Source organism: Diospyros lotus, chromosome 8, assembly GCF_014633365.1.
Source record: "Diospyros lotus cultivar Yz01 chromosome 8, ASM1463336v1, whole genome shotgun sequence".
NCBI classification, from domain to species: Eukaryota; Viridiplantae; Streptophyta; class Magnoliopsida; order Ericales; family Ebenaceae; genus Diospyros; species Diospyros lotus.
Genome location: NC_068345.1, coordinates 39,601,525 through 39,628,947, shown reverse-complemented (window position 1 = coordinate 39,628,947; position 27,423 = coordinate 39,601,525). Strand labels below are relative to the sequence as shown.

The 27,423-nt window shown below is 35.4% G+C and overlaps 2 protein-coding genes and 1 non-coding gene across 5 annotated transcripts; all 3 read left to right on the top strand.

The window, feature by feature from the left end:
* Positions 1 to 1,112: 1,112 nt before the first annotated feature.
* Positions 1,113 to 15,146, top strand: LOC127808288 (RNA polymerase II C-terminal domain phosphatase-like 1). Of its 2 annotated transcripts, XM_052346760.1 has the most exons (17): positions 1,113 to 1,788; positions 2,729 to 3,205; positions 3,636 to 3,846; positions 3,932 to 4,089; positions 4,263 to 4,333; positions 4,494 to 4,599; positions 4,985 to 5,068; positions 5,340 to 5,912; positions 6,023 to 6,086; positions 8,148 to 8,278; positions 8,411 to 8,464; positions 8,682 to 8,778; positions 12,021 to 12,202; positions 12,637 to 12,723; positions 13,241 to 13,306; positions 13,501 to 13,574; positions 14,279 to 15,146. In XM_052346760.1, exons 1-17 carry the CDS (start codon positions 1,528 to 1,530, stop codon positions 14,385 to 14,387), a joined length of 2,805 nt encoding a protein of 934 aa, XP_052202720.1. In that variant the 5' UTR covers positions 1,113 to 1,527; the 3' UTR covers positions 14,388 to 15,146. The 2 variants fall into 2 exon arrangements, with proteins under 2 accessions (XP_052202720.1, XP_052202721.1); XM_052346761.1 differs by lacking the exon at positions 4,985 to 5,068.
* Positions 15,147 to 15,592: 446 nt separating this feature from the next.
* LOC127808194 (clathrin light chain 1-like) lies at positions 15,593 to 21,924 on the top strand. Of its 2 annotated transcripts, XR_008024881.1 has the most exons (4): positions 15,593 to 16,115; positions 20,564 to 20,717; positions 20,820 to 21,461; positions 21,560 to 21,924. XR_008024881.1 is itself a non-coding variant. In XM_052346616.1 (3 exons), exons 1-3 carry the CDS (start codon positions 15,718 to 15,720, stop codon positions 21,264 to 21,266), a joined length of 999 nt encoding a protein of 332 aa, XP_052202576.1. In that variant the 5' UTR covers positions 15,593 to 15,717; the 3' UTR covers positions 21,267 to 21,504. The 2 variants fall into 2 exon arrangements, 1 of the variants encoding a protein (XP_052202576.1); XM_052346616.1 differs by lacking the exon at positions 21,560 to 21,924 and having other exon boundaries at positions 20,820 to 21,504.
* A 771-nt stretch (positions 21,925 to 22,695) lies between these two features.
* TRNAQ-UUG (transfer RNA glutamine (anticodon UUG)) lies at positions 22,696 to 22,767 on the top strand. The gene has a single exon. It is a non-coding gene; the product is annotated as a tRNA-Gln (tRNA).
* The last annotated feature ends 4,656 nt before the right edge of the window (positions 22,768 to 27,423 follow it).

The following is a 27,423-nucleotide window of genomic DNA, read 5'->3' as shown; positions in this document are numbered from 1 at the left end:
AAAAATAATATATATTTATTATTGTTTAATCACTACTCAGCAAGTTAGCATTATTGTTATTAATTTAAGGATAAATTTAAGTATTGTCTTTAGGGTAATGATTAAAGTGTAGTAAATACATTATATTTTTAATTAAATTATATTTATTATACTTTATTTTCATCTACAAAATACTCTCATTGGTTAATGAAATGTACAAACTGCGAGACATAACGAGATAATTCTTATGACGTATTTAATGTATTTTGTTTTTAATATTAAAATATTTTTTAATATAATATATTTATTATTATTAAAATAAAATAATAAATTTATCTGTACAAGAGAGTATTTTGATGAGCTTGTGAGTGACTAGTTTGCAGGTGACTTGTAAGGTAGAAATCGGTTAGACATGGTGATTTATCATGCAAGGATTTTGATGCTTAAGTCAATTTCTAAACGAGTATATAGAATACAGAGAACAAATAGAATCATAATAATAGTAAAAATTTTAACATACATTTACTAGATGAATAGTCTCTTTTTATATGGGAGACGAGACTAATAGGTAAAGAGAACTACAATATTCGATGGATATTTCAAACTTTATTTTGAATTTGTAAGTAAGTACATTAGAGGTTAGTTTACTTCGATTTTCTAAATCTCTTGGCCATATTAGTCATCGGGTGACCCACTAGTCTTACGGACACACTGATCTCTCAACCAAGTCTCTAGTGATTTTTTTGATCATTTAGACTGTTATTCCTCGGTCTCGGTCATTCGATGACTTCCTATAATTATAACATATTTATGTGAAATTTTTCCTCTCATAACCTTTTGAGCCTTTTTCTTGGAATTTGGGCTTATTTTTCTAGCATCGATCCACTTTCTTGAATACAACAATTATTCAATAACAAAAATATTTAAAAATTGTACCTCAATTAATAGAAATATTTTATAATTAAAATTAAAATATAGTTAATATATTTTATTTAAAAATATAATTCCTGATATTCAATGTTTATTTGGGTAAGGGGAAAGTACCATATTATTTAATTTAATTTAATGTTATATATTTTTGGAGATTGGTGTACGGTAGAAGTAATTTCGTGAATCTATATAATATCATTCCCCGCAAGCGAGTGGAGAGAGGTGGGGAACTATTTTGACCTATTACTGTCTGGATCTAGGGTTTCTTTTCGTGGCAACTTGTTCGTCGTCGACTCATCAAACCCTAGATACAACTGGTTCGGACTCTCTAGCAATCGATTACAGGGTTCAGCCATTGAAGCTCCCTCGTTGCAGGTCCACTAAAACTTTGAAGAATCACAGGCTTCCCAAGGAAAACCCTAATTTTTTTTTTCTCTCTCCACTCGGACCATTATATGTGTTAATTTGGAAAAATTTCGAACGATGAATTCAACCGAAATCTAAAGGGATTCATGAGGATTTCCATAGATTATGCGAAACAATACAACAATCGATTGATTTGAAGCGAATTTTGAGAAACCCTATTTCGTTGCTTGTCTTTGTCGAGTGATTGAGAATATGTATAAATCGGTTGTGTACGAAGGGGATAAACTGCTGGGAGAAGTAGAGGTTTATCCTCAGAATCAGAATCAGAATCAGAACGGAGGTGATGTTGAAATTCGTATCTCTCACTTCTCGCAACCGAGTGAGAGGTGTCCGCCACTTGCAGTTCTTCACACCATCACGTCGTCTGGTGTTTGCTTCAAAATGGAGTCCAAGTCGCACTCACAGGACTCGCCGCTGTACCTTTTGCACTCCTCTTGCATCAGAGAGAACAAGGTATTAAAATAAACTGAACTCAAACTCAGCTTAATGCTCAGAATGAACAAAAATTCTAATTCGTACTTACCCTGGTTCATGATCAGAGGACTTTGGACAAACTGGACAAGGACCCACAAAATGTTGCACTTGGATTTCAGTAATTTCAGTAAACCCAGTGAAATATTTGGCTTACATTTTTCCTTTTTGTAACTTTGTCCAGTTTGGACTGACAGTACCCAGACAAGCACTAAAACCTTAAATTTCTGGCATTGTGAACTGATTGATACACATGGCTCTATTCTTAAATTCTGATGCTTCTTGGTGGAACTTCTTTGATGCTAATAACATCTTACACTGGATTTTGCTTTCGCTTAAAATGGTTCTGGGCATTTGGATTGCGGATTAAACTGGTTACCTGTTTGTTTGACGGTATGAAGGAACATGATTGACAGTAAATACAAGCCCACGAGGAACACTAAAACTTTACTTGAACAATTGTTGATGCTATTCTCTTAATGTGATTGTGGGTTTCAGAATTTGAAGTAGAGGAGAGCAGAGACTTGCTTGTTGAAAAATGGTCAGTTTGCGGTGATGCATGCTATTAGGGATAAAATTGCACACTTAAAAGAGTTTCCTAAGGCAGCTTGTTGCTTAGTTTTCTAGTGGTTAATGAAGAAGGATCTTTCTTTTCTACTTCTCAATTAATTGAACATGCACATGCACAATTCACCTCCTTTCATGGTTTTTAGCACATGAACAGAGTTTTTGTTTTTGGTAAATTTTATTCAGTTCAAAATTTTCGTTTTTTTTTTACTCAGTCTATTTTTATGTAGCTCAGTACCTTCCACCTGATGGTCTAAATATAAATCTTTATCCATTTATATACTTATTCTGTCCCAATTACAAGTGGGAAGAGTTCTTTAACAGTGAGTGATGGTTGTACTGTCTTCATTTGCAGACTGCAGTAATATTACTAGGAGCGGATGAATTACATTTGGTTGCCATGCCTTCTAGGATATATGATGCAAGGTGCCAATGCTTCTGGGGGTTTAGAGTTGCTTCAGGCCTTTACGATTCTTGCCTTGTCATGCTGAATCTCAGATGTCTTGGCATTGTGTTTGATCTCGACGAAACACTTATAGTTGCTAATACAATGCGCTCATTTGAGGATAGAATTGAAGCTCTGCAGCGGAAAATAAACACTGAGGCTGATCCGCAACGCATTTCGGGTATGTTGGCGGAGGTCAAGCGATATCAAGATGACAAAATTATACTGAAGCAATATGCAGAAAATGATCAGGTAGTTGAAAACGGGAAGGTGGTTAAATCTCAGTCTGAGGTTGTTCCAGCTTTGTCTGGCAACTATCAATCTATTGTTCGCCCCCTTATAAGGTTGCAGGACAAGAATATAATTCTGACTCGCATCAATCCACTGGTATGCTGATTTACCCTTGCTAAGCCTAGTTTTTTCCTGTTATCTTTCTGGAATTGAAGTTCCCACAATGCTTATTACAGCATATTCATGTGCAGAAGGGGGGTGTCAGTAACCCACTCAAACCCCGCCCCCCCCCCCCCCCCCCCCCCCCCCGGCGCGCACACAATAAAAAAAGAACTGAAAAATAAAAGCCATGATAGGCCACATCATCTGGAGAAAAATGCAAAAAGAGAAGAAAAGAATAGTGATAAGAGCACTTGCTTTCTTGGGACATACAATTCTGGGAGGGATGAAAGTTAGTGGTAGTTTTCATATGTATGAGTGATGTATTTTGCTTCCATGCTTTAGGAAACACTTGATGGATATGATTGGTTATCTTTTGTTTTATTATATCATTGATTCCTCTAACATATGAAACTCTTCTCTATAGATTCGTGATACAAGCGTTCTTGTGAGATTAAGGCCTGCATGGGAGGACCTCCGCAGTTACTTGACTGCAAGAGGGAGGAAGCGATTTGAGGTGTATGTTTGCACAATGGCTGAAAGAGATTATGCCTTAGAAATGTGGAGGCTTCTTGATCCTGACTCAAACTTGATAAACTCGAAAGAATTACTGGATCGTATTGTGTGTGTCAAGTCTGGCAAGTTTCTTATCCTCTTACTGTAATAATGTGAAATGGAAGACTCTGTACTTTTTTGTAATTATACCCTTTTAACCTTTGACAGGCTCAAGGAAATCATTGTTCAATGTTTTTCAAGATGGATTTTGTCATCCTAAGATGGCTTTGGTGATTGATGATCGCCTGAAAGTGTGGGATGAGAAAGATCAACCTCGGGTGCATGTTGTTCCAGCATTTGCTCCGTATTATGCTCCTCTGGCAGAAGTATACACTAACTGGACTTGGTTCTACTATTGAACTTTGTAGAAATATGAACATGGGCATAGATATGCACATGGTCAAGAATACATTCATTTATTTGTGTGTGTATGTTGTTTTGTTTAGTTAAAATTAAGTTTTAGTGACATCCTTCTCACTGAAATTTTATTACATTGTAGGCAAATAATCCTGTCCCTGTCCTGTGTGTTGCAAGAAATGTTGCTTGCAATGTCAGAGGTGGCTTTTTCAAGTAAGTTCAGTACTAAACTTTAGAAAGATTGCATGTGAACACTGGAACACATCTTGTTTATTGTAATTGGTGTCATTTTGTAGTCTTATTAGTTGATCTCAGGTTCAATTTCCATATACACTGGCATTCTTTTAGAATAACAAGAAATAATCTCATGCAGAGAATTTGATGAGGGTCTGTTACAACGAATTTCGGGGGCAATGTATGAAGATGATATTAAAGTTATTCCAGCTCCACCAGATGTGAGCAACTATTTGATTTCAGAAGTAAGTTGGGCAGAATTTTATGTTTCTTTCGCAAGTCACATGGTTTTATTGGGCTTATCCTGTCCCAGGCTATCATTTTCACTATGATATAATCTGTGTAGAGTACATATTAGGTTTTAAGGGGGAATCATCCTCATTTCTCTTTTTGTGAATGGGAGAGGGTAGTTCTTTTTTGTTCTTAGTCTTTTTCCATTTTGTTGATGATTTGTGTGTGACCGTAGATATATAGGCTTTATTTCTGCTTTTCCCCTTCTTTCCTACAGTATTTTATCCCTCAAGGCATTTCTTTCTTTCTGCATAGTGGGGGAAAAAAAAAAGCAACTGCAATATGTTAGACATCTGCTTAAACTTTGTGAAGACATATTATATTTTGTTTGCCACTCAGGATGATGGCTCAACTCTGAATGCAAACAAAGATCCTCTTTCTTTTGATGGCATGGCAGATGCCGAGGTTGAAAGAAGGTTGAAGGTAATGATCTTGATGAATTAGTGTTCTAAAACCCTAGGTTAAAGTCTAAGTTCAAGCGTATCTTGGTACTCCAGGGAAAAATATATCCGTTATTATTTGTTTTTTTGCAAAGATTATTGTTGCTCTGAATGTGTAATTTTGGACTCATTTTTGTTTTATATATTTTGTCTCCTATCCTTCATACTTATTTCTGCCCGACTCTGAATATTCTTCATCTGTATGTGCATATAAGGCGAATCTGTTTTCTTTCTGAATCAATTTTATTGTTCAGGATGCAATTTCTGCTTCCTCAACAGTCCCTAACCTAGACCCAAGGATTCCTCCAGTCCCATATGCAGTGGCATCCTCGTCTATATCAATTCCATCTTCAGCATTCCAAGGCTCATCCATGCCCTTTCCCAACAAGCAGGTACCTCAGGTGGCTCCAGTAATAAAACCATTAAGTCAGGTTGGGCCTCCAGAAGCAAGCTTGCAAAGTTCTCCTGCTAGGGAAGAGGGCGAGGTACCAGAATCTGAACTAGATCCGGATACAAGGAGGAGGCTTCTTATTCTACAGCATGGGCAAGACACAAGAGATCATGCTGTAAATGAACCTCAATTTCCAGTAAGGCCCTCCATACAAGTTTCTGTTCCAAGGGTACAGACACATGGAAGCTGGTTCCCAGTAGAGGAAGAGATGAGCCCGAAACCACTCAACCGGGTGCTACCACCAAAGGAATTTTCTTTAAATTCAGAAATAATGCATATTGAGAAGCATAGGCCTCATTATGCACCATTTATCCATAAGATGGAGGGTTCTGTTCCTTCTGAGAGAGTTCTTGAAAATCAAAGATTGCCGAAGGAGGTAATTGGTACTTGTGATGGGTCCATGTTTAGCCTTGAGTATCTATGCTTCGGAGGGAACATTATTTCATGGCTGATAAAAGTACTAAATTTACTGGATTATGTTTGCAGGCTCTTCAAAGAGAAGACCGGTTGAGGTTGAGCCACTCACATTCTAGCTATCATTCATTCTCAGGTATGAAGTGTGGAAAATTGCAAATGCATTGGTCACTGAAATATATAATCCAAATGGAAATTTGAAGTCAAAAGTCATTTTACATTTCCCCTTTTGTGTCCTTTGAATGCTTGTGTGGTCTATAAAATGGCACTTTTGCATCAATAAATTGTTTCCTTGAGAACTGTTTCTGGCTTTGGTAGAAACAACTGACTGCAGGATCATTGTCTTGTTACTTATCGGGGATAAAAAGCAAATTGGAAGTTTGCTACTTGGCTCATTTAAATTCATCATTACTCATTTGTATCATCTAGTCCCCTCTTTTGGGGATTTGTGAAATCACTTGCCATATTATTTCTATTGGTCGGGCACTAAAAATGTAACTATGAAAGATTGCTTTTTTTTTTTTTTTCAGTGGACATCAAGTAGCGAAGGAATGGTAGTTTTCCCTGTTTTTCACCAATCTTTTATGATGAACGAATTGCTATTTCTAACATGGCATGATACATGTATATTGTTGGTACGGGGACAGAATTTTTGGCAATGGCTTATTTAAGGAAATATGAAAGTTTGGTACTTTATAGTTGTCAAACTTTGCCATTGGATGTCTAAAGATATAATAGGTAAGCAGTATAGACTCTTCATGAACCTCTCAGCTTGTAGCAAATAGGTGTGACTAAATTAAATTCACCTTACCTTTTCTAAGGAAACCAAAACAGAGTCTAGTTTAATCTTCAATTATGCGAGGAAAGCATACTTCTTTTCAAATTGAAAATAATGTATCAATTGCCCAGAAGATAAAAGATTATTACGAGTTGCATGTATTTAGTCATGAGGTGTTGTCAGATGAATGTCAGTTTGTGCATCGGCCTTTATTGGGTAAGGAACCTCTTGCGGTGTCAGTTTGTGCATCGGCCTTTATTAGGACATTCTTTTATGTTTTCACTAATGAATACAACTTTGTCTTTATTAACGTAATATTCAAACTGATGCACTGTGTACTTTGTTATCCTACTTAAGTTTTCATTGCTACATGATCAATTTTATTATACATATTATTATCCACTAACTTGTTTGTATGTATATATGTGTGGGGGCATATATAGTACAGTTTAAAACTTTCTTCTTTGTTTGAATATCATACTTTTGACCTAATTAGTTCCCATTCACAGTTGATGTGCTATGGCTTTTCCTTTAAAGCTTCTTACTGAAAGGATCTTTTAAGATCTCAGCACTTTTCTTTCTTTCTTCCAGGAATTAGTAAATTGATATTTAAGGCAAATTGAATTTCTAAATTTACTATTTAGAACAAATGACCTAGGGACTATTTTTGCAAATAAATGACTACTGATATTGTCTTTGACTACCAGTGTAATGCTGATCCATGTTTTTGAGCTGTGAAGTTATTGGATTTCTTGGATTCATAAATTTTAATCTATTGCAATTCTCGTCCAAAATTCATGATGTTTTGATCTGATAGGTTTGCAACCTCCTTCTTTAGTGGGATTAAATCTTGTGATTATCTGATGTTATTGCTGTATTGCAAATCCTGTACTCAAATCAATGCCACATGGTGATTTCTGTGAATATGTAATAACTATGTTACATGAGCAAGATTGGATTCCTGCGGTCCAATCCATGAAAAGATGGGAGAGAAAATTGAAGGATTTTTTTTTTTTATATAAGCCAGTGTTAAGATCTGAAATGATTAATTGTTTGACTTACAAAACTTTCCATGCTAATGATGGAAGTTGAGTTTAAACTTTTGATTTTCTAGAGGAACAGACTATTTTGTCTTTAAGCTTTGGCATGAAACTTGAGGAGTAATCTAAGATTGACAAACAAAATATATATTATATTTTTTATACTGTTCTTCTATTTCCCAAATCTTTTTTTTTTTTTTAGTTGGAATCTTATTTTGGTTATTGACTTTTATGAGTTTATGAAGATATCAAAACAAATTTGGAGTTCTTTATTGACAGTTTTTGTGTGGCTTGAAATATTCTCCTTTCGGTAGATTATCCTACTTGTGACTTTGTGATGTGATGTGGATGTTATGCAATTGGCATTTTCTTTGTGAAGGTGAGGATGTTCCTTTAGGCCGATCATCTTCCAGCACTAGGGATCTTGACATTGAACCTGGACGTGTTGATATATATTCTGAAACTCCTGCAGGAGCTTTGCAAGATATTGCAACCAAATGTGGCACAAAGGTAATAAGAATAAGAAGTTACACTTGTCCTTTGCTGAGGAGTTGAAATTAAGTGTTAATATATGTTTAGCTACTCAAAGTAAGCTATCTTGCATAAAATATATTCTATTAATCTCTAAATGAACATTTGCAGGTGGAGTTCAAACCAAGGCTGGTTTTGAGTACAGAACTGCAGTTTCTTGTGGAGGTTGTTCAAATTGTTACATATCATCTTCTACTGCTTCGTAGTTTCTTTAGTTTGAATGAAGTGTTCAACTTTCTATAGTCTAATTACAATGAGATTTACTTTGGCACCTTATTGACAAGTTATGTATTTTGGTTTACCCTCTGCATCTTGTTTATAATGCTTATATGTTACGGGGTTAAATGCTTTGAGGAGCTCACACCAATGTTGCTTGTTATAGGTTTTGTTTTCCGGAGAGAAAGTAGGTGAAGGAATTGGCAAGACAAGAAGGGAAGCTCAGCATCTGGCTGCTGAAGGATCTCTCAAGAATTTAGCTGGTAAGATTTTCTATTGACCCTCTAATTATGCTGTATTTTATCATTATTATATTCTTATTTGTTTCTAGTTACATTCTTATATTATATCGTGTTCAGACTTCAGAGTTTTTGCCTCTTCTAATATTAGTGCTTCACCAAGGCCACTTTACTGCATCTTCTTTCTAAGAGAACTGCATCCTCCTGAACACCTTTGTAGTGGCTTTTTTTCTTTCCTATTATAAAATAAGAGGTGAATCTTGGTAGCAATAGTAAGATTGCTCATTTGTGACTGGGAGGTCACAGGTTAGAGTTCTGGAAATAGCCTTTTTGAAAAACAAAAAGGGGCAAGGGGAAGGCTGTGCAGAAATGACCCTCCCCCTGCTCTCACAAAGTGGGGAAACCCCTTTTTTGCTATCCAATTTTTTTTTTTTTTTAAAAAAAGGAGACCACTACAAAAGGAGTTCAAGAGGATGCTTGGACTGTGTAAGCTTTTTGTTAAGGTACTAAAGTTTCAGAGCTGAGGGCTAAAAAAAAACTCCTTTATAGTTGTCTTGTGAACAAATATGCCTGTGCACGTATAGGTTCAAGAGAAGATAAAGCCATGGATGGAAATGAATGGAAAGCTAGAAACGAACAAATATTTAGCAAAAGAGGTAGAGAAAGATTAAAAAAAAAAAAAAATGGTGGGAGACACAGATTTAATATTAATTATATGGGTGGCCTTTATCAAAGGTCACCCATGGATAGAAATGAAAGGAAAACTAGAATTTATGTAGCCCATCTCACATGGTGGGATAAAGACTTGGTATGTTGTTGTTTATCTCTTGCATTACACCATCTTAGGTTATAGGGGGGAAAATGTAGCATTGATAACAAGGCCAGCATAACAAGTGTATTATGGTTTTATCATTTGTATGGAAATGAAAATTGCTGCAATTGTGTTGTTATATTTAACCAAAATCTATTTGCTAATATTTTTTCCTGATATGCTGTCATACTTGTGTGATGTGATTATGTGAGTTCCATTAATATTGCTTACACGTGCTGGATAATAAATTTTTAATTTTGATTTACTGATTTTATACTTAATAATTGCTGAAATTTTCAATTTTTTTTGCTGAAAAAAAATTCTAATTTGAAATATCATTGGTGATTGTCCTATGGATACAACTCAAGTTGCTTGGTCACCTCCTCATTTGTTTCTGTCAAAATTTTAAATTTGTATTGACATTATCACTAAATCATGGACAAATAAGAGAGTTTGTTTAATTAAATTAGCATTTTTTTTTTTGTGTGTTTTACACGACTATCATTGGTTTTGTGATTTTTACTAAGTAACATTGGATGGTATATGAGCCTCAGCTGAGAGAGACCCGCCATTCTAACTGGCGGGTCTAAGTAGCATCGGTTTTTGCCTTGCCCAGACACTCAAGGGCAAGGCAAAGGCAAACTCTCCAGTTACATTGGCGAGTTCGCGTTCCCTATTCGCAAAGGTTAGCACCTTTTGCTTACTGCTCGAAAAAGACAAGCTAGAAAGACCCACTAGTCTAACTGGCGGGTGTCTTTTCGGCCCAGGCTCAGATAACATCTGATGCTACTTTTATAAAATCCCAAATCCGATGTTAGTTGTGCAAAAAACAAAAAATGCTAATTTAATAAAAATCTCCAATTAAGATGCATTCCCAGCCATAATTTCTTTTATCTTATTAAATAATAGATTGAGTAAGATAAGGATTCTGGGCTATTAGATCCTTTTTAACTCTGTTTTTATCTTCTGCACTATAATGAATACATTGAGAAGTTTCCTAAAAACATCAGAAGTGGTATGTTGAAAATTTTGATTTTATTGATACCACTATTAAAATTTAGGACCTCAATTTGGTATATGAAGCCCTGTCAAACTTTACATTCCAAAAGTGCTCACAGTCTATGATTTACTTCTATTAGCAGATTGAACAAAAGGCTAAATATGTAAATTCACATTCTTCATTCCCGATACCCTTCAACTGTTTCAAGAGTATGCAGGAGCCAAAAAAACAACTATGCCAAGAATTAGATTCTTATAGGTTCTAAACTGGAAATCATAACCTGCTATTGAAGAAGATTAAATCAATATAGCAACATTTCTTTCACTACACACCCAGTGCTAAATCCTTTGATTCCTTTCACCTAATTGCATCAGAATTGGCTCCTAATATCTAAAGTGATTCAGATTAAGCCCATTAGAAAGGCCGTAATCATAACATTGAAAAGTGCCTTACAGGGGGGAGAGGAAGGGATTTATTTGGTGTTCAATACAGCACAAGCCCTGTTGATGATTTGCATAAAATGCTGATACGATGAATCATATGGTGAAGTCATTAGAATGGTACCAAAGCTATGTGATATCTGTTGGTTCTTAATGTTGTTTTCTATTACAAAAGTTTGGCCTGATTAATTTTATACCTCTCCCTGTCATTTAGCAATAACTTGCATTCATTTTTAATAGATATAGGCCCGTGATGCATAATAGGTAGCACAATTGAGTTTATTATCTTATAGTGCTCAATCTTGAGGTTTTAGATATCTCAATGATTATCTAAATTGAAGCTCCTACTTTCACACCTCAAGTTAATCTGAGGACATTGGGATCAATCACCATGGTTCAGCCTCGGGTCAGATACTTGCAAAAGGTGGTGGGGTTGGATCCCCTGGAAATTAACCTCTGACGCTCAAGTCAGATAACCAGAAAGGCGAGTATGTAGAAAGTTGGGATGAACTAAAGGCCCCCTTACCTATGAGAGACTAGGGCCTTTATATAGGTTGGGTTGAGCCTTAGTCAGGCGGGATATCCAGAGTTAGCCACCAAGATTTTCTGCCGAGGTTCCTAGAGTTCAACTCATTGCACGGGATAGGGGCAAATCTTTTTAGGTTGGTTTTGGATCCCATGTGGTCTGGATTTATCCGCCTTCTACAATATGGGTTGAGCAGGGGACACGTGTCCCCTCCCTACTTGTCATTAGTAAAGACACGTGTCGGGTAGAGAGGGTGCTATCCTTGAGGGTAAATTGGTAACCCGTGTCCCTTGGATGCTCCCTCATCACAACCTAATGCCAGGTTTGCAGTATTGTCCGAGATGTACTATTAAGAATATTTTTTAAATTGGTATTCTTTGTTTAGCAAGTGGGATTAAGGCTTGTGATTATTGTCATGTCCTCTGATATAGCAATTTTACTTGTCACGTGCTCCATGCAGTTCTCACAGACTTGCTATGTTTTTTGCAGATAAATATCTGTCACGCCTCAAACCCGATCCTAGTGGCGATGCAAGTTCTTTTGGGTATCAATCACTGCCTAAGGAGGAGCCTCCTTCATTTTCAAGTTCATCAGAGCTACCTAGGATTCTGGATCGACGGCTAGAGGGTCCAAAAAAGTCCGTGGGCCCAGTTTCTGCACTCAAAGAATTAGTAAGATTCAACTAGTTGAATATCTATCTATGCTACTGTGTAAAGGGAAACACCAATTTGGTGTAATTTTGAAACTGTCTGTTTTTATCAAAATATCCTTTTTAAAATCACATATTTAGTTGTTTACATATTAGAAGATAATTATTTTACTTGAACTGTAGGGTAAGTATGAAATTTGGCTGTTATTCTATCTTCTATAAAAACTCTTCACTGCTAGAGTTTGCAACATCGCCCTATTTTTAATCAATCTCCACCCAAAGGCCATTTATTTATCCAAAATCTTTATCTAAAAAATGTTATTAGTTTTACCCAGAGATGCAAACTTGGTGAATGCGCCATGCCACCAATTCTATTATGTTAATATTTACTCTCATCTGTGGTACAGTTAACTGGTTTTAATCATTGGTATGCCATTCTCCTATTTGTTTCTTCAGTGTATGATGGAGGGCCTTGATTTTTCTTTTCAAGCACAGCCTGCAACTTCAGCTAATCCAGTTCAGAAAAATGAAGTATATGCACAGGTAGCTTAATAGATGAAACTGTGCTTTTATATCAAGGGCAGACTTTGGGATTGTTTTTTTCTTAAATACTTGTACACCATTTGCTTTTTTCTCAAATGCTAGTAATATTTCTTGCTTCCCATACAGGCTATAGCAATAGAAGAGGTTAATTGCAGGCTGTTATTTTACTCTATTTTGATTAGATGTACCTCCTGTTGCATTTAAGTTTGCTTCCTGGATATGTACAATTATTTTAGGTTATTTTGCGAGGTTGATGTCTTTTGCATGAATTATATGTTGGTTTGTTATCTGGGGCTAATTGTGCATGGAGGTGATTATTGGGAAATTCATGGTATTTCATGATTTTGTGCTCCATGCTTCAAGGATTGTTCAACAATTGAGCTCTTTACTGGGGATTTATACCATCTTGATTTGGTGAATTGATGCAAAATAACTTTTTAATTGGTGGTTCTGTTCTGCAAAAGCAATCGCAATCTCCATTTCCTCCTTTAACTATTCTGTTTTCATAATCTCGTAGGTTGAAGTAGATGGCCAAGTGTTAGGTAAGGGAGTAGGGTTGACGTGGGATGAGGCTAAGATGCAGGTGCCATTTTTTTTGCTCTATTCATTCTCCACTCTACCTTAATCTTTCTTTCTTCTTCACCTTTCCCACTATTCTTGTTCTAGTCCTCTTGTCCTCCACTTTTCACATCTTTTGCTATAAAATTATATTTGTTCCTATTTGATTACATTCTAAAAATATGATGGGTCTAAATGCATGTACATACTTTTCCTTAGGCTGCTGAAAAGGCTCTTGGAAATCTAAAATCTACACCTGGTCAGTTTTCTCAGAAGCGTCAGAGTTCTCCAAGGTGAGTGATGGCTGTTCCTGCCACTTGCTAGTGCTTTCATGAAATCAATTTCTTCTTTTGTGGAAAATGTTTCTGGGCATGTCTCAAGTTATTGCTGGGCACACTTGAAGGAACCATGTGGTTTGGATGGCTGCTGTAGAAGGTGGTGTTCCATTTTTTCATTTGCTGCATATTTTATCAGCCTTTAAATCCTTTCAAGATAATATAAATATAGCTTAGGCATGCTTGATGCTGTTGTCAATGGAGTTCTTGCTGCTAAATGGATTTGTTTTATTGATTCATGGAGTAAGACATCAATACAGCCTCTTTGTAAAGCAAGGGTAAGACTGGAAAGCCTCGTGCACTGAGACATCCTTTTCTAGGTAAAACATCAAGAGCAAAAAAGAGAGAATTAAAGGAGAAAAATAGAAAAATAAAAGAGAAGATAGGAAAGTAGAAGAGCTTTCATCTTTCTTCTTAAGCTTTTCGTTTCCAGAAGCAAAATAAAAGTTAAAATAATCTCAAGGTTGGTAAGTTTTGAGGGGATATAATGTTCTCCTCTTTCTGCCACTTTGAGGGCAAGCAGTACTCACAGATATCTTGTGTGAAAATTGAATCTTTTGTTATCATTTGTTAAGAACTCAAGGTTATGCCACACACACGTAAATCTCCATCGCTCTCTTAATTTATTTTTCTATTTTACAGCTTAATTCTATACCTGGCAGGTTGTTGCAAGGGATGTCAAACAAAAGGCTAAAGCCAGAGTATTCCCGAGTTTTGCAGCGAATCCCTTCCTCTGCCAGATATCCAAAGAATGCTTCTTCAATACCTTGAGAAGGCAGGCAGTACATCCTTAGCTTCTGAAATAGCTGACTGATGTAATATACATGGTGCCTTACAAACAGGCACTGTTGAGCCCCTTCTCCAGACTCCAGCTAATTCACCGACCTTTGGGACACCTGATCCTGGTTTTAATTGCAGTGCGCCTGTTGGATGAATGTAATTAAATTAATTTCGAAATCCTTGGAGCTAAGAGAGATGATCGAGCTAGCGAGCAAGCAACTGCTGTCCCGAGGGTGTTTCTGACCAGCCAGCCATTTGCAGGAAGTTGTTTTGGTTTTGGCCTTGCCTGGTCTGGTGTGATCTGTTGACAACAACAGAGAATATGCAAAGCTGGTTAAAACCTTTTTTCTTGGTGGCTGCCAAGACAGATGGAAACTATGTATGGGTTTGTTGGGTGTAAGTAAATCCAGTTGGGAATCTGGGAAAATAGTGTTGATGAAAGGTAACTTGAAGTGTTTTCGGTGCTGAGTACATATGCTGCTGACCAAAATGGATGGTCTCTGATCTAACTGCAGTTCGATACTGGCTTTGGGGCTTTCTTTCCCTTTTTTTTTATGATCAGAGTTTCAGTCGGCGTCTTGAAAGTTTTGGGAATGGTGTCGTATTGTTGTCTAGTAGTAGTAGTAGTAGTAGTAGTAGTGTTTTATATGCAAATTTGACGCCTGAGGATGAAATGTTGTGGCCATACCATGCCATATTTGTTTCTTCTTTTGTTGTTTTAAGCCAATTTTGGCATTTGGCATTCTTTAACCTGATATACCTGAAAACAAAAGTGGAAGTGCAAGACTTGATCTGATGGAGACAACTATGGAATTGAGAGAGACAATAAAGAGGTTCATTTTGAGTCCCTCTCTCTCTTTCTTTCTTTTCTTCCATCAAATAATAATAATATTTTTTTATTATTTATATAAAAAAATAAAGTTTAGGGGTCGAAAAGAAAATTAATGTAAATATTTAAAATAAAAAATAATAATATAATGATAATTTTGAATATGATTATCAAGTATAATTTTATAAATAAGAAAGTAATTTATTTGTTCGGCCATGCAGCTCAGGCCAGTTGAATTAAATATAAACATAAATATAAATATAAATATAAATTGTGGAAATGAAGAGAGAGAAATTCATATTTCTGGTGCCAATGGCATTCGTACATAATACATGGCTTAGCTGCTAAGCGCTCTACAAAAGGACACGCTTCAAAGTTATGTGTCCATCTTTCTCTCTCTCTTTCTTTTACACGTCGACTCAGGCACCGAGAGAGAGAGAGAGAGAGCGAGAATCTAGAGAGAGGGGAATCTAGAGAGAGAAAGGGGGAGAAATGTCTTTCGACTCATTCAGCCACGACGGCGAAGACATGCTGAGGACTTCCAGCCATCCTTTCGGAGACGACGACGGCGACGGCGGCTACGACAGCTACTCCGGTGGCTACACCTCAGCCGCGGATCCACCGCCTTTCAGCGGCGGATTCTCCGGCGGCTACGAGGATCATGTCCCTCACTCTGTGAACAGTCCTGATGCTTTTGGATTTGGCTCGGATCCGAGCTCCGACTACGCACAGTCGTCGCCGTTCACTTCTTCGGTCCCTATATCGAACGGCAACGGCAAGGCCTACGACATCAGCGAGGACACCGATGGAATTTTTGCTTCTGACGGGCCTGTGCTTCCTCCTCCGAATGAAATGCACGAGGAAGGGTTTGCTCTTCGCGAATGGCGGAGGTGAGGCCTTTTCTTGTGTTTTTTGCTCGTTTAATTGTGGAGATCTGTTGTTTCGCTTTTCGCTTAGATCTGTCGAATTTTAGATCTTCTGTGATCATTGAACTTGAGCTCTTAGCTTGTTTATACCAATCGGCCTAATTCATGTACTGATTGCCCTGCTTTGGTTCATAGAAACGATTTTGTTCTAAGTAAGCTGCCTGATTTGTGCTTGGATGTAAACAGATAGGAAACGACCTCCAACTGATATATATATATATATTTTGTTGAAATAATAGTCATCTCTTGAAGGATAATAGGTTTTAAACAATCCATAATCGAGAGATCCAAAACAATTCTTGACTTAATTCTTTGGGAACTGACAAATTTCCGGTTAATTTTCTTCAATACTTAGTTCCATGTGTTTGACCTATTGTTGAGATCTAGATCTCATTTTTCCTACTGTTCTATTTATTTTTCTTTTTTGTTATTTGAACTTCAAGAAGTTCAGGCTTGCTGGAATCCTTCAATTTACACGGTCAGATCTGGCTATGGTCTAGCATAACATCCGTGTCCCAACTCTGCCGATCATTTAGTTCACAAATTTTCCTTGAAAGTAATCTTGGGGAAGCACTACTTCCATTTTCTATACGGATATGTGGTTTTGCATCATGCTAGATGAAGTCCTGGAGACCCAACAAAGCCTTGCTTAAAGAAATTGACTGTCTTTTTGTATCCAAAAATGGTGTTTGGGATCTTTTTGAAATAACTAGTCACTGATTCTAGATTATAGTATGGTTATTCAAGTGAGGTTTTTTTCTGGACTCCTTAATAAAGTTGCACTAGATGCTACCCCTTTCTTCCTTTGGTAAGAATGTTTTAGTGTTAAGGCTGTTTATCCTCTTTGTTGATTTATTAAAAAATTAGCTTTGCATCTCTCTTGTTTGGGCAAGGCTATCAACTCATTGATATTTTAGATTTAGAAGTATTTTATAGTATGAATTCTGCTAAACACCAGATATAGGAGGTTAAAAGAAGTGTTGTTATTGGCCAATAGCCTTTTGATGAAGCAATTTACATCAAAACAGTTTATATTCTATGCTATAATGCTTTTTTATGGGATCATCATAGCATGCTCAACTCTCTTTTTTATCTTCCTATGTTGTTCAGGTGTCTTCTTCTAACTTGATGGGTTTAAGCGTTTAGCTGATTTTGTTTAGATTAATAGCAGTGGAAAGACATGTATTGAACTTGGTCCTGTGATAAGTGAGATGAATTGTGGAATTCCTGAAAAACTTGTGGATAAATATCTTTGATATATAACTTGGATAACTTGGATAAATATCACTTTGTTTTATCCTTTAGGATGATTATTCATGGTTTCTAATTACAATATGGAGATTGATTCTAAATACTGTATGCTTTGCCCCTTTTCCAAAGCCTTTTTTTTTTTGTGGTAAGAAGGTGATTGATAGTTGTACAACAAAGTTTTTGTTGTGGTTTTCTTTCTTGAAATTCTGATTGGTCGTAATGTTTTAATGGAATCAGTAATCAGCATACAGATAAGCAAGATTTAGGATAAATGCACATTCTAAATTTATTGTTAGAGGTGGCAATTCTTATTATGACTAGTGAACCTCAATCTACATGGAGATTGGTGGGTTTGGCTTTAGCTTATTTGGTTTTCCGTCATAAATAGGTCCATATAATTAGTGCAGAAAATGAACTGGTTGAGTTATGTGTTTAGTCCCAAACAAATTAACCGATTTAACATGCCTTTGCCTGTTTAATCTAATGGTAATTGTGACCCCTTTAATTGCTCTAATTGCTCTTTCTCTTTCAAATAAGGCGAAAGAAAATGTATATTATACCTAAGTAAGATAGGAATAAGGGCTTATGCAAACTATTGGATCATTCGCAGTTTGACAGAATTATGTCTTCATAGATACAGTGAATTATGTCAAATGAGCCAACCAGGTCTAGCATCTATCAGCAGCTTCTTATCTCATCTATCTAAGAGTCTTAGGCCATGTTTTTCATTTTGTGATGTGGCACATATTTTTCACGTTGGCATCTGTTTCACACATCAGACTGCCACATACACCATTTTAATGGAGCTCTATTCACTAGATGTTTATCACTGTATTGTATAATTGGTACAAAGTTGAAAGTTTACATGTAAAATTGATAATATTTAAAGTTTGTTGTAAAGTTGATAAACTTGTCAAATTTTGTTATTCTTTTAGTAATTTACCCGTTGATTTATGATAAAGGGTGTTCCTAGTCCGCAATATCTCCACTTTGCAAGGGTCTATGGAGGATTGGTTTTCTACACATCCTTGCTGTTATTTGTTTTCAAAGAGGTTTCAACAACTCAAAATTATGACCTCTTTCAATCACAAAGGAGCAACCTTCCAATTGCTGCCGATGCTGTTTGAACTAGTCTTTCTTTTGGAATAACTTAATTTTTAAGTCTCAGCCATAACAACATTGATACTTCTATTTTTACTGAACTATCATTATATTCTATTTTTTGCGTGTTTAACTTAAAGTCTTTGGATCCTAAGGTATTCCTGTATAAGTCATATTTAGTATTTACTACGTTTGTATAATCTACCAGAACAACGTTATCTGTAAATAATGTACGCCATGCCACCTCTTTTTAATGTGCTTAGTAAGTTCATTTATCACTAGATTGAAAGGTAACAGTTTAATGTAGATTTTTCATGTAGTATAATTATAGTTGAAAAAAGTTTTGGTATCTTCTTCACAAATTCTAATACATGTTTCTATTCTATTATGTGTTTTTATTGTCTATGAGTGATAAAAACTCCCTTTTTCTTGAAAACTCTTCTCAATATTTTTGAAGTATTCGGTTATAGGCTCTTTTTAGTCTATGAACGCTATATGTAAGTTGTGTTGTTTATTGTTAGATCTTTCTATCATATGCCTCAGCAAGTAGATGGTTCCTATTGTTAATCTACTCGGCATGAAACTAAATTAGGTTTTAGAGACCTTATTTATTTTTTTAACCTTTGCTTAGTCACCCATTTCCCAATGATTTATGGTATGACTCCTTAACTTGATCCTGATGTAATCTTTATGTTTTTTAACATTTCTATGTTGTTGTAAATGAGAAGTGAAGTGCCCTTTCCCTAGTTGCCAAGCATCTTTTTCGGTATATGGATCACATTTAACTAGTTTCACTAACTACAGAATATGATTTTTTTTTTTGTCGTGTATTTACATGCTTCTATTATATATTATATATTTGGTCTAATTACTTTATCATTTTTCACCTTTTTTATGGCTTGCTTTATTTTTTTAGCAAATATGCCTATGTAATATGTAATTTCTTTTTTCTTCAAAACTATTTAGATGTCTTAATGACATATTTGTTCCTTCATTTTCATTGTGTAACATAGATAAATGCTCTATCTCTATCTTTTATGTCTTGTCTTGGGTATAAGTTTTTGTAATTCTTTTACCTTGCTTTATTGATTTCTTTTTTTTTTCCCTTTTTAATCATACTGTATCTTTTCAATTCTCTCATTAAGCATGAAGGCAAAGTCTTGTAGCAATCACTTTTGGTCATAATTTTTTTATGCCTCCTCACTTGCTATCTCGTTTTATACTGGACTAGCCTTATCTTCCATAATCCAGTATCTTCAGCTACAATTTTCTTGAAAATATATTAACTTAACCTCTTTTCTGGGTGTGTTTTAAATCCCACCGTATGATTTTTAGGCTTTGCTTCTTATCCTTCCATTTATATAAGGATGTCAAGGACCAATAAGCATATGCTGAGTGGGCATGCCTCATAAAAACAGTTCTTATTAGAGTAGTTGATAAGCAATTTTAAATGCGACCAAATATTTCTCTTACTTCTTGAAAATGATATTAACTGTGACTAGATCATATGCTGTGGTGAAATTCAAAATAGCTGTGTGTGTGTGTGTGTGTATTATCTCTTACTCCAAAACTATGAAGTCTGCTTGCATCCAAGTTTGCTTAACGTCTGAAATGATTTGTTGCTGTTAGGTTTTACATTTTTTGGGTTGGGTGTTTTTTGAAGCCTATGTTTTGCTTATTCAGACGAGAACTAATTCAGAAGCCAGTAACTCCAGTGGGGCAGCTATGCATCACCAGAATTGACATTTAAGTGCAATGGGTCAACATTCTTTATACATAGCAGTAGTCAGTTATTCATTATTAGCATGCACCATACTATGAATAATATAGGGGACTTGACTTCAACTTTAATATGGGAGGTGATATGTTTTCTGCAACCGTAGTAGAGGAATTTTGTTTAGATAAGAATTGTGACCAAGAGGTGGTGGGATCACAAGGTAACCACATCCGGCTTTAATGTTTCATATGAGTAATGTTTATCATTTTTCCCGGATTTGCCAAGGGGGTTAATTAGCCACTTATTTCTTACACTGAAATATTTCCATGTTTGTTTGGTGTAGTCAAAATGCCATACGGCTTGAGGAGAAGGAGAAGAGAGAGAAGGAGATGCGAATTCAGATTATAGAGGAGGCAGAAGAGTATAAGCGAGCTTTCTATGATAAAAGAAAGCTCAACATAGAGACTAACAAGACCACCAACAGAGAGAGAGAGAAGGTGACACCTTGAAGAGCCTCTTGGCCTATCTTTTTTACCTTTCCTTTTATCCCGTTGTCTATCTAACATAGTTGTCAAATTTAATATGTGGTATCGGGACAGTTATACTTGGAGAATCAAGATAAGTTCCATAAAAATGCGGATAAAGAATACTGGAAAGCGATTGCAGAGCTCATTCCTCGGGAAGTTCCCAATATCGAAAAGAAGAGAGGCAAGAAAGAACAAGAGAAGAAGCCAGGGATCACAATCATTCAGGGCCCCAAGCCTGGGAAACCCACCGATCTCTCGAGGATGCGCCACATGCTGCTGAAGCTGAAACACACGCCGCCGCCTCACATGGTGCCTCCCCCGCCTGCTCCGGCCAAGGATGCCAAAGATGGAAAGGATGCAAAAAAGGATCCCAAGGGTGAGAAAAATGCCAAAGATGAGAAAATAGCAGCACCAAATCCATCGGGATCAGGGGCTACTCCTGTAAAGGATGCGGACACCGAATCAACGTCTAAATCAGAAGATTCTTCTGCTGCAGCCGAGGCCGAGCCTGTGGCTTGAAGAGTTCACATTCGTTCAATATAGCCTGATCGTCTACCATACAAAATTCCGGGCAACTTTTTTTAATGAGTTCCGATCCTATTTTCAGTGGTTTATTGTGTTGTCGGATTTGCCATTTTGTCACCTCTCTCTGTTACTGGGACCTCATGGTTGTATTTGGTTTGAGATGTGTTTGTTCGTTAACATCGGTCGTAGGTGGGTATTATTAATTTGGTGAACTATGATTTTTGTCTTGTTATTTCGCATTCATTTCTTTTGATGAGTTTTTATCTTTCACCTTCCTTTTTTTAAAGGTACATACATGCATGTGGATGGGGTGAAACATGCTGGAGCTGGACTGCCTGCAGTTCCTGCAGAAATTCGGCCGTCCCATTAACTTTGGAAATTTTTGGGGGGGAAAGCTCTGCTATCATTTTCTTGAGAATGCTCTGTTTTTGTTTTTAAGCTCTAAAAAGACACAACGGTATTATTATTATTATTTTACATTTTAAATCAATCCTTTTGCTTTTTAAAAAATTTATTATATTTGGGGAGTTATTGTTAGACATCATAATTAAGTTTTGGTCATGTACTACGCTCGAAATATGATTCGATTTGTATTCTCAAAAATGCCTTTTTAAATGCTAAGAAATGTATTCAAATAACTGTTTGTTGCATTCTCTAGTCTTTGATATGATTATGATTATGCCCTCCACCACCGGTAAAAATAATAATAATAATAATAATTAGGAAAAGCTCGATCCCCCCCGCGTGGGAACTGGCAGAACCGGTAGCCCGGAGTGGGATTTTATTCACCCCTTTTAACGCCAAACTGATGAGACCCACAATTGACCGGGCTTACGTTCACCCCGTTAAAGGGGGGTGAACAAAATTGCGCACGGTAGCCCACCATCTGCGACTACGATGAAGATGAACTCTCTCTGTATACCTCGTGTCGTGTGTTCCATTTTGACCCAAGCCGCGTTGAATTTTCCTCTAAGAAAAGCGAAAAGTACAGAAGAAATGACGTGTACGGATAAGGCGGGGACAGATCGTGGCGGAGGAGGATGATGATGATTCTCTCTGTCTCTGTCTCCTATCTGCTAAGTTGGATCGAATGGGCCTGTGGTGGGGTCATTTTAGTAGTATATTCTATGTAATTGTGGGCTGGCTACCCGCATGCATGAACGTGGGTGGTGGATTGTGTTGATTCTGAAGGCGATATGCATGCTAGTATTTATAAATGGTCCCAAACGGCAATGTCTGGCTGTCTCATGACGCGTCCGTGTCCGTCCATGCCAAAAAAACACGAAGAGTTTGTAATTTTGTGTATAATCTCTCACATTGGAACCATCCCCAATGAATGGAGACACCGCGAGACCTTTTTACAACAAAAAATGAAATTCCGGATGATGATATCAATTTCATTTGAATACTTGTTAGGGTAACGGGTTCTATGGTGTAGTGGTTAGCACTCTGGACTTTGAATCCAGCGACCTGGGTTCGACTCCCGGTAGGACCTTCCTTCTTTTTTTACTATATATATATATTATATGATGCCACGATCTTCACACCATCCCCATTTTCATTTTTGTATAAAGAAGCTGTCAATACAATACAATACAATACAGCCTCTCTCTCTCTCTCTCTCTCTCTCCCCTATATGTGTATATATGTAAGTGGTGGAGATATTATATGATGCAACGATGAGATGATTAGACAGAGAGGTTGCTTTCTCTGTGATTCGCTTGTCCCCTCTTCCTTCTCCTCCTATTCCTTTCCTCCCAAGTATCTTCTTCCCTCCTCCCTCACTCCAGATAGATGATGAAGAGAGAGTTAGCCAATCTGCAATAAAATCTCTTACTAACTAATCTGTAATCTGTCTAGTAAATTAATTAATTACCCAAACTCAATTCATCACCCAGAAATACCATAGAATTTGAAAAATCAGAAAAAAGAGATTACAAGTGAATACAGCAAAGCAGCATCATTCATTGTTGAATAGTTTAATTATTATTATAGTGGTAGAACTATCGATCATGACATAAAAGCATGTAGGCCACAGACAAGCGAGAGAGAGCGTCTTTCTTCCTTGTGGTGTGCAAGTTTTAATTATTATTATTAATATGTCTCAAAAAACAAGGTTTTCTAAGGCTATCTCCAACGAGGCAGCTATTCTGCTCGCCAAAGCAATTAATAGGGAGCCAAAACTCAAAAATTCAACTCCAACGGAGCTCGCCATAGCTATTTTGCCTCGTTAAAAATTTGACAAAATAAAAATCCCTCATCACATGTGACCATAAAAACCTTTGAAGCCCTCCTTATCATTTTTCCTCGTCACGAGATAAATAATTTTTAATGACGAAATTATTTTATCAATAATTAATTGTGGATAGCGATGGAAATATTTATCGCTAATATTTTTTTAAATTAACGATAGAATTAGTGACGGAAACCCCTTCACTAAATAATTTTTAATAAATTTAAAATTTTAGTGATGGAACAAATTCATCGTTAAAAAAGAAAAAAAATAAATTTAAAATTCAAAATTTAGCGACGAAACAAATTAGTCATTAAAAAAACTTAAATTAAAAATTCAAATTTTAGTGACGAAATCTATTGCTAAAAAATAAAAAAAATAAAATATAAAACTTTAGTGACAGCACAAATCCATCACTAGAAAAAAAAATTATATCAAAAATTTAATATTTAGAGATGGAACAAATCTATCACTAAAAATTCAAAAAAATTAAATAAAAATTTTAAAACTTTAGCGACAGAATAGATCCGTCGCTAAAAACAAAAAATAAATTAAAAATTAAAAAAAATAATTTCATACTTAAAAAATAAAAAAATTAAATTAAATAGAGTTTATATTTAATGTGAAATTCATACTTTAATTTTACATTTTAGTAACTAAATTTATATTTTTAACTCAATTTAACCAACCTAATCAAGAAGGCCTATGGACTACAGTAACCAACCAAAAGAAAATTCAAAACCCAACAATGGTAGAAAAATATTTAAATAATAACCCTAACGGGTTACAGGCTCCTAACAGATCAGACCCTTACATTAAAGGCTCGACTCAAAATCAAAGATTCTAAAATAACTAAAAATTGTATTTAAACATAAAAAGAAAATTCAAATGGTGAAAAAACGTAGTCAGTAGCAGCAAAACTACACATTGCGACCATCTCATTGAGTTATCCAAAAAACATATATTATGAGCTAAAATCGGAGCCCGTACACAAATTCTATGTTTGTTTCTTCAAACATAATTCATGAATTTACATAGAAACTTAGTAATGTTACTGTAAATAACCTTTAACAAAATATTTATAAAAATTTAATGTGAAATTCATAAAATATTTAAATTAAATTTAAAATCTAATTTGATAACAAATTTTTTTTATAGTTAAATGTAGAATTTATAAAAATTATAATTAAAACCAAAATTAGTGACAAAAAATTTCTTCATTAAGTTACAAAATTAATAAAATATGAAATTACAAATTAAAATCAAAATAAGAATAGAATTTTCGCTACTAATATAATAATTTATAAACTTCTACTTGAATTAGTAATGAAATAAAATTAATAAATATTAAAATTAATATTCATTTCCTTCTACTAACATTAATATTAAAATTAATATTCATTAAATAAGTTTGGAAAATTTTGAAGTATAAATATAATTCTGGAAAGTTTAGAAAAAAATACTATAAATATAATTTATGCACATTAATAGTCAAGGAAGCTTCCAGATCAGTTGGCTCACACGCGTGCATATAGGTGCTTGGTCCTTGGAGGTTAGGGGTGCGATTCAAAGGTATAGCACTTGGGATTATTATTGAAATTATTATTCTAGCGCTGCCATGTAGCGCGTGCGAGGGCTGACGCATGTGCAAAGAGGCTAGTATTTTGTGGACATGCGCTAAATTCAACGATGGAATTGTTTTTCGTCGCTAATAAGCAATAGGTATAACCCCCATTGCTAATTTCGTCATTAAAAATATCCATTGCTAAATTTCAACAACGCCATTTTTAGCGACGAAGAGGTACCTGTCACTAAATCAATCGCTACAAAATTGAGTGACGGATTTTGATATTTTAGCGACAGAATTTTTCGTCGCTAAAACGTTGATTTTTTGTAGTGCCTCTTCGTCCCTATTTTTAGTGACGAAGAGGTACCTGTCACTAAATCAATCGCTAAAAAATTGAGTGACGGATTTTGATATTTTAGCGACAGAATTTTTCGTCGCTAAAACGTTGATTTTTTGTAGTGCCTCTTCGTCCCCCCCCCCCCCAATGACCATCAAAGACCACCAAAACCAACGACAATCAAACGGGGGAAATGCTAAATTGGCCGAAAAAGAGATATTAAAGAGGCGACAACAACAGATCTAGATAAGACGAGTTGCAAGTGTGGTAGACGAGTTGCAGATACTAGATTCGGAGGCAGCAGTGGTGACGAGCAAAACCAACAATAGCAATGCCAGCAACAAGGGGAAGCATCGTCAATTGGTGGTGAGCAGAACAACAGGCTTGTTGTTGCTACGACGATAAACATGTTGCAATTTGCGGTGAACTTGGTTTGTAATTTTTTTAATTTTTTTTATTTATTTGTGTATTGAATGAATGATATTGTTTGTTTTGGTTATTGATTCGTGTATTTGATTATTAAGTTTGTGTATATGCGTATTTGATTATTTTGTGTATGTGTGTATCTAATTAAAATTTTATAATAGTAAAAATTATAAGGTAAAATAAATAGAATTGAAGTTTATTAATAAATAAATAAAATAAGGAGCAGAATAGATAAGAGAATAGAGAGTGCAGTTAGAATACGCATAATTTTCGAGATAAAATCAAAATAGAGAGTGAAGTGTTTATAATATAATAGGAATTGAGATAGAGATATCCATTAAGATAGTCTAAGGCTATCTCCAATGGCTTCGCCATCTCTGATCTCCAAGTCATTTGTAATGATCCAAACCCAAATTGCCTCCAATGCTGCTTACTATCGCCAAAATGCTTTGCTAAAAAATAAGCGAGGCTCAAAACCATCGCCAAGATTGGTGACCCAAATCTACACGTCAAACTTTGCTATCTCTTCCCACCACAATGGCCATCAATGTCGAAAAAGGGCTGATGCATGGGGGGAAGACGAAATCAATTATCGACGCAAGTTGTAGATGTGGCGAAGATGTGCTGAATGATTGATGGAAGCAGCGACGACTACCAACAAAAGAACGATCGACAAAAACGACGACGACAACCAACCAAAGCGCTGTTGGTGGCAAAATGTTAAACGATCGGCGACGTTACTTACGAGGCTTTGTTTGACGAGCAGATCAGCTTCAACTTCATCCTCATCCAGTAGATTGGGTTTGTGATTTTTTTCTTCTTGTTTTATTTATTTGATTATTTTGAATATTTAATTATTGATTTGTGTTTTTGATTATTAATTTTATAGGTACGTGTATTTGATTATTTTATATATTTAATTATTAATTATGTGTATCAAATTATTTTGTGTATTTAATTATTGATTTGTGTTTATGTGTATCTGATTATGTTGTATATTTTGTGTATCTTAAATTTTGAATTATGGAAATATTTCAAACAATTTTGTTAAATAATTGTATTTAAAAAATATTAGCAAATTTATTTACATATATATTAAATATTATAAAAATCTAATGTAAAATAAATAAAATTGAAGTTTATTAATAAATAAATGAAATAAGAAGTAAAATAGAGAAGAAAATATGCAGTGTAGTTGGAGTATGTACGATTTTAAAGACAAAATCAGAATAGAAAGTGAATTGTTTATAATATTACTGTGTCATAAAAAAAAGCTCATTAAAAGGCTAAGAGTCCAAAATGATATTTTGGGCTTAAAGACATAAATTTCTCATACAAGGGGTTTCACACGAGCGTGCAAATTAGATAATTCCGACATTTGAAATTTTCTCTAAAAAGATAATTAATTATTTCTAAAGAATTCTAATTTTAAAAGAATTTTGAAATATTAGGATAAACGTCATTTATAAGAGATAGACATCATCCATAACAATCTTAGTCTCAAGCATATAATGATTAATTAAGATAAATATCATTTATAAAATATAGATATCATTTATAACAATTATAATTTCAATCAGACTAGGAT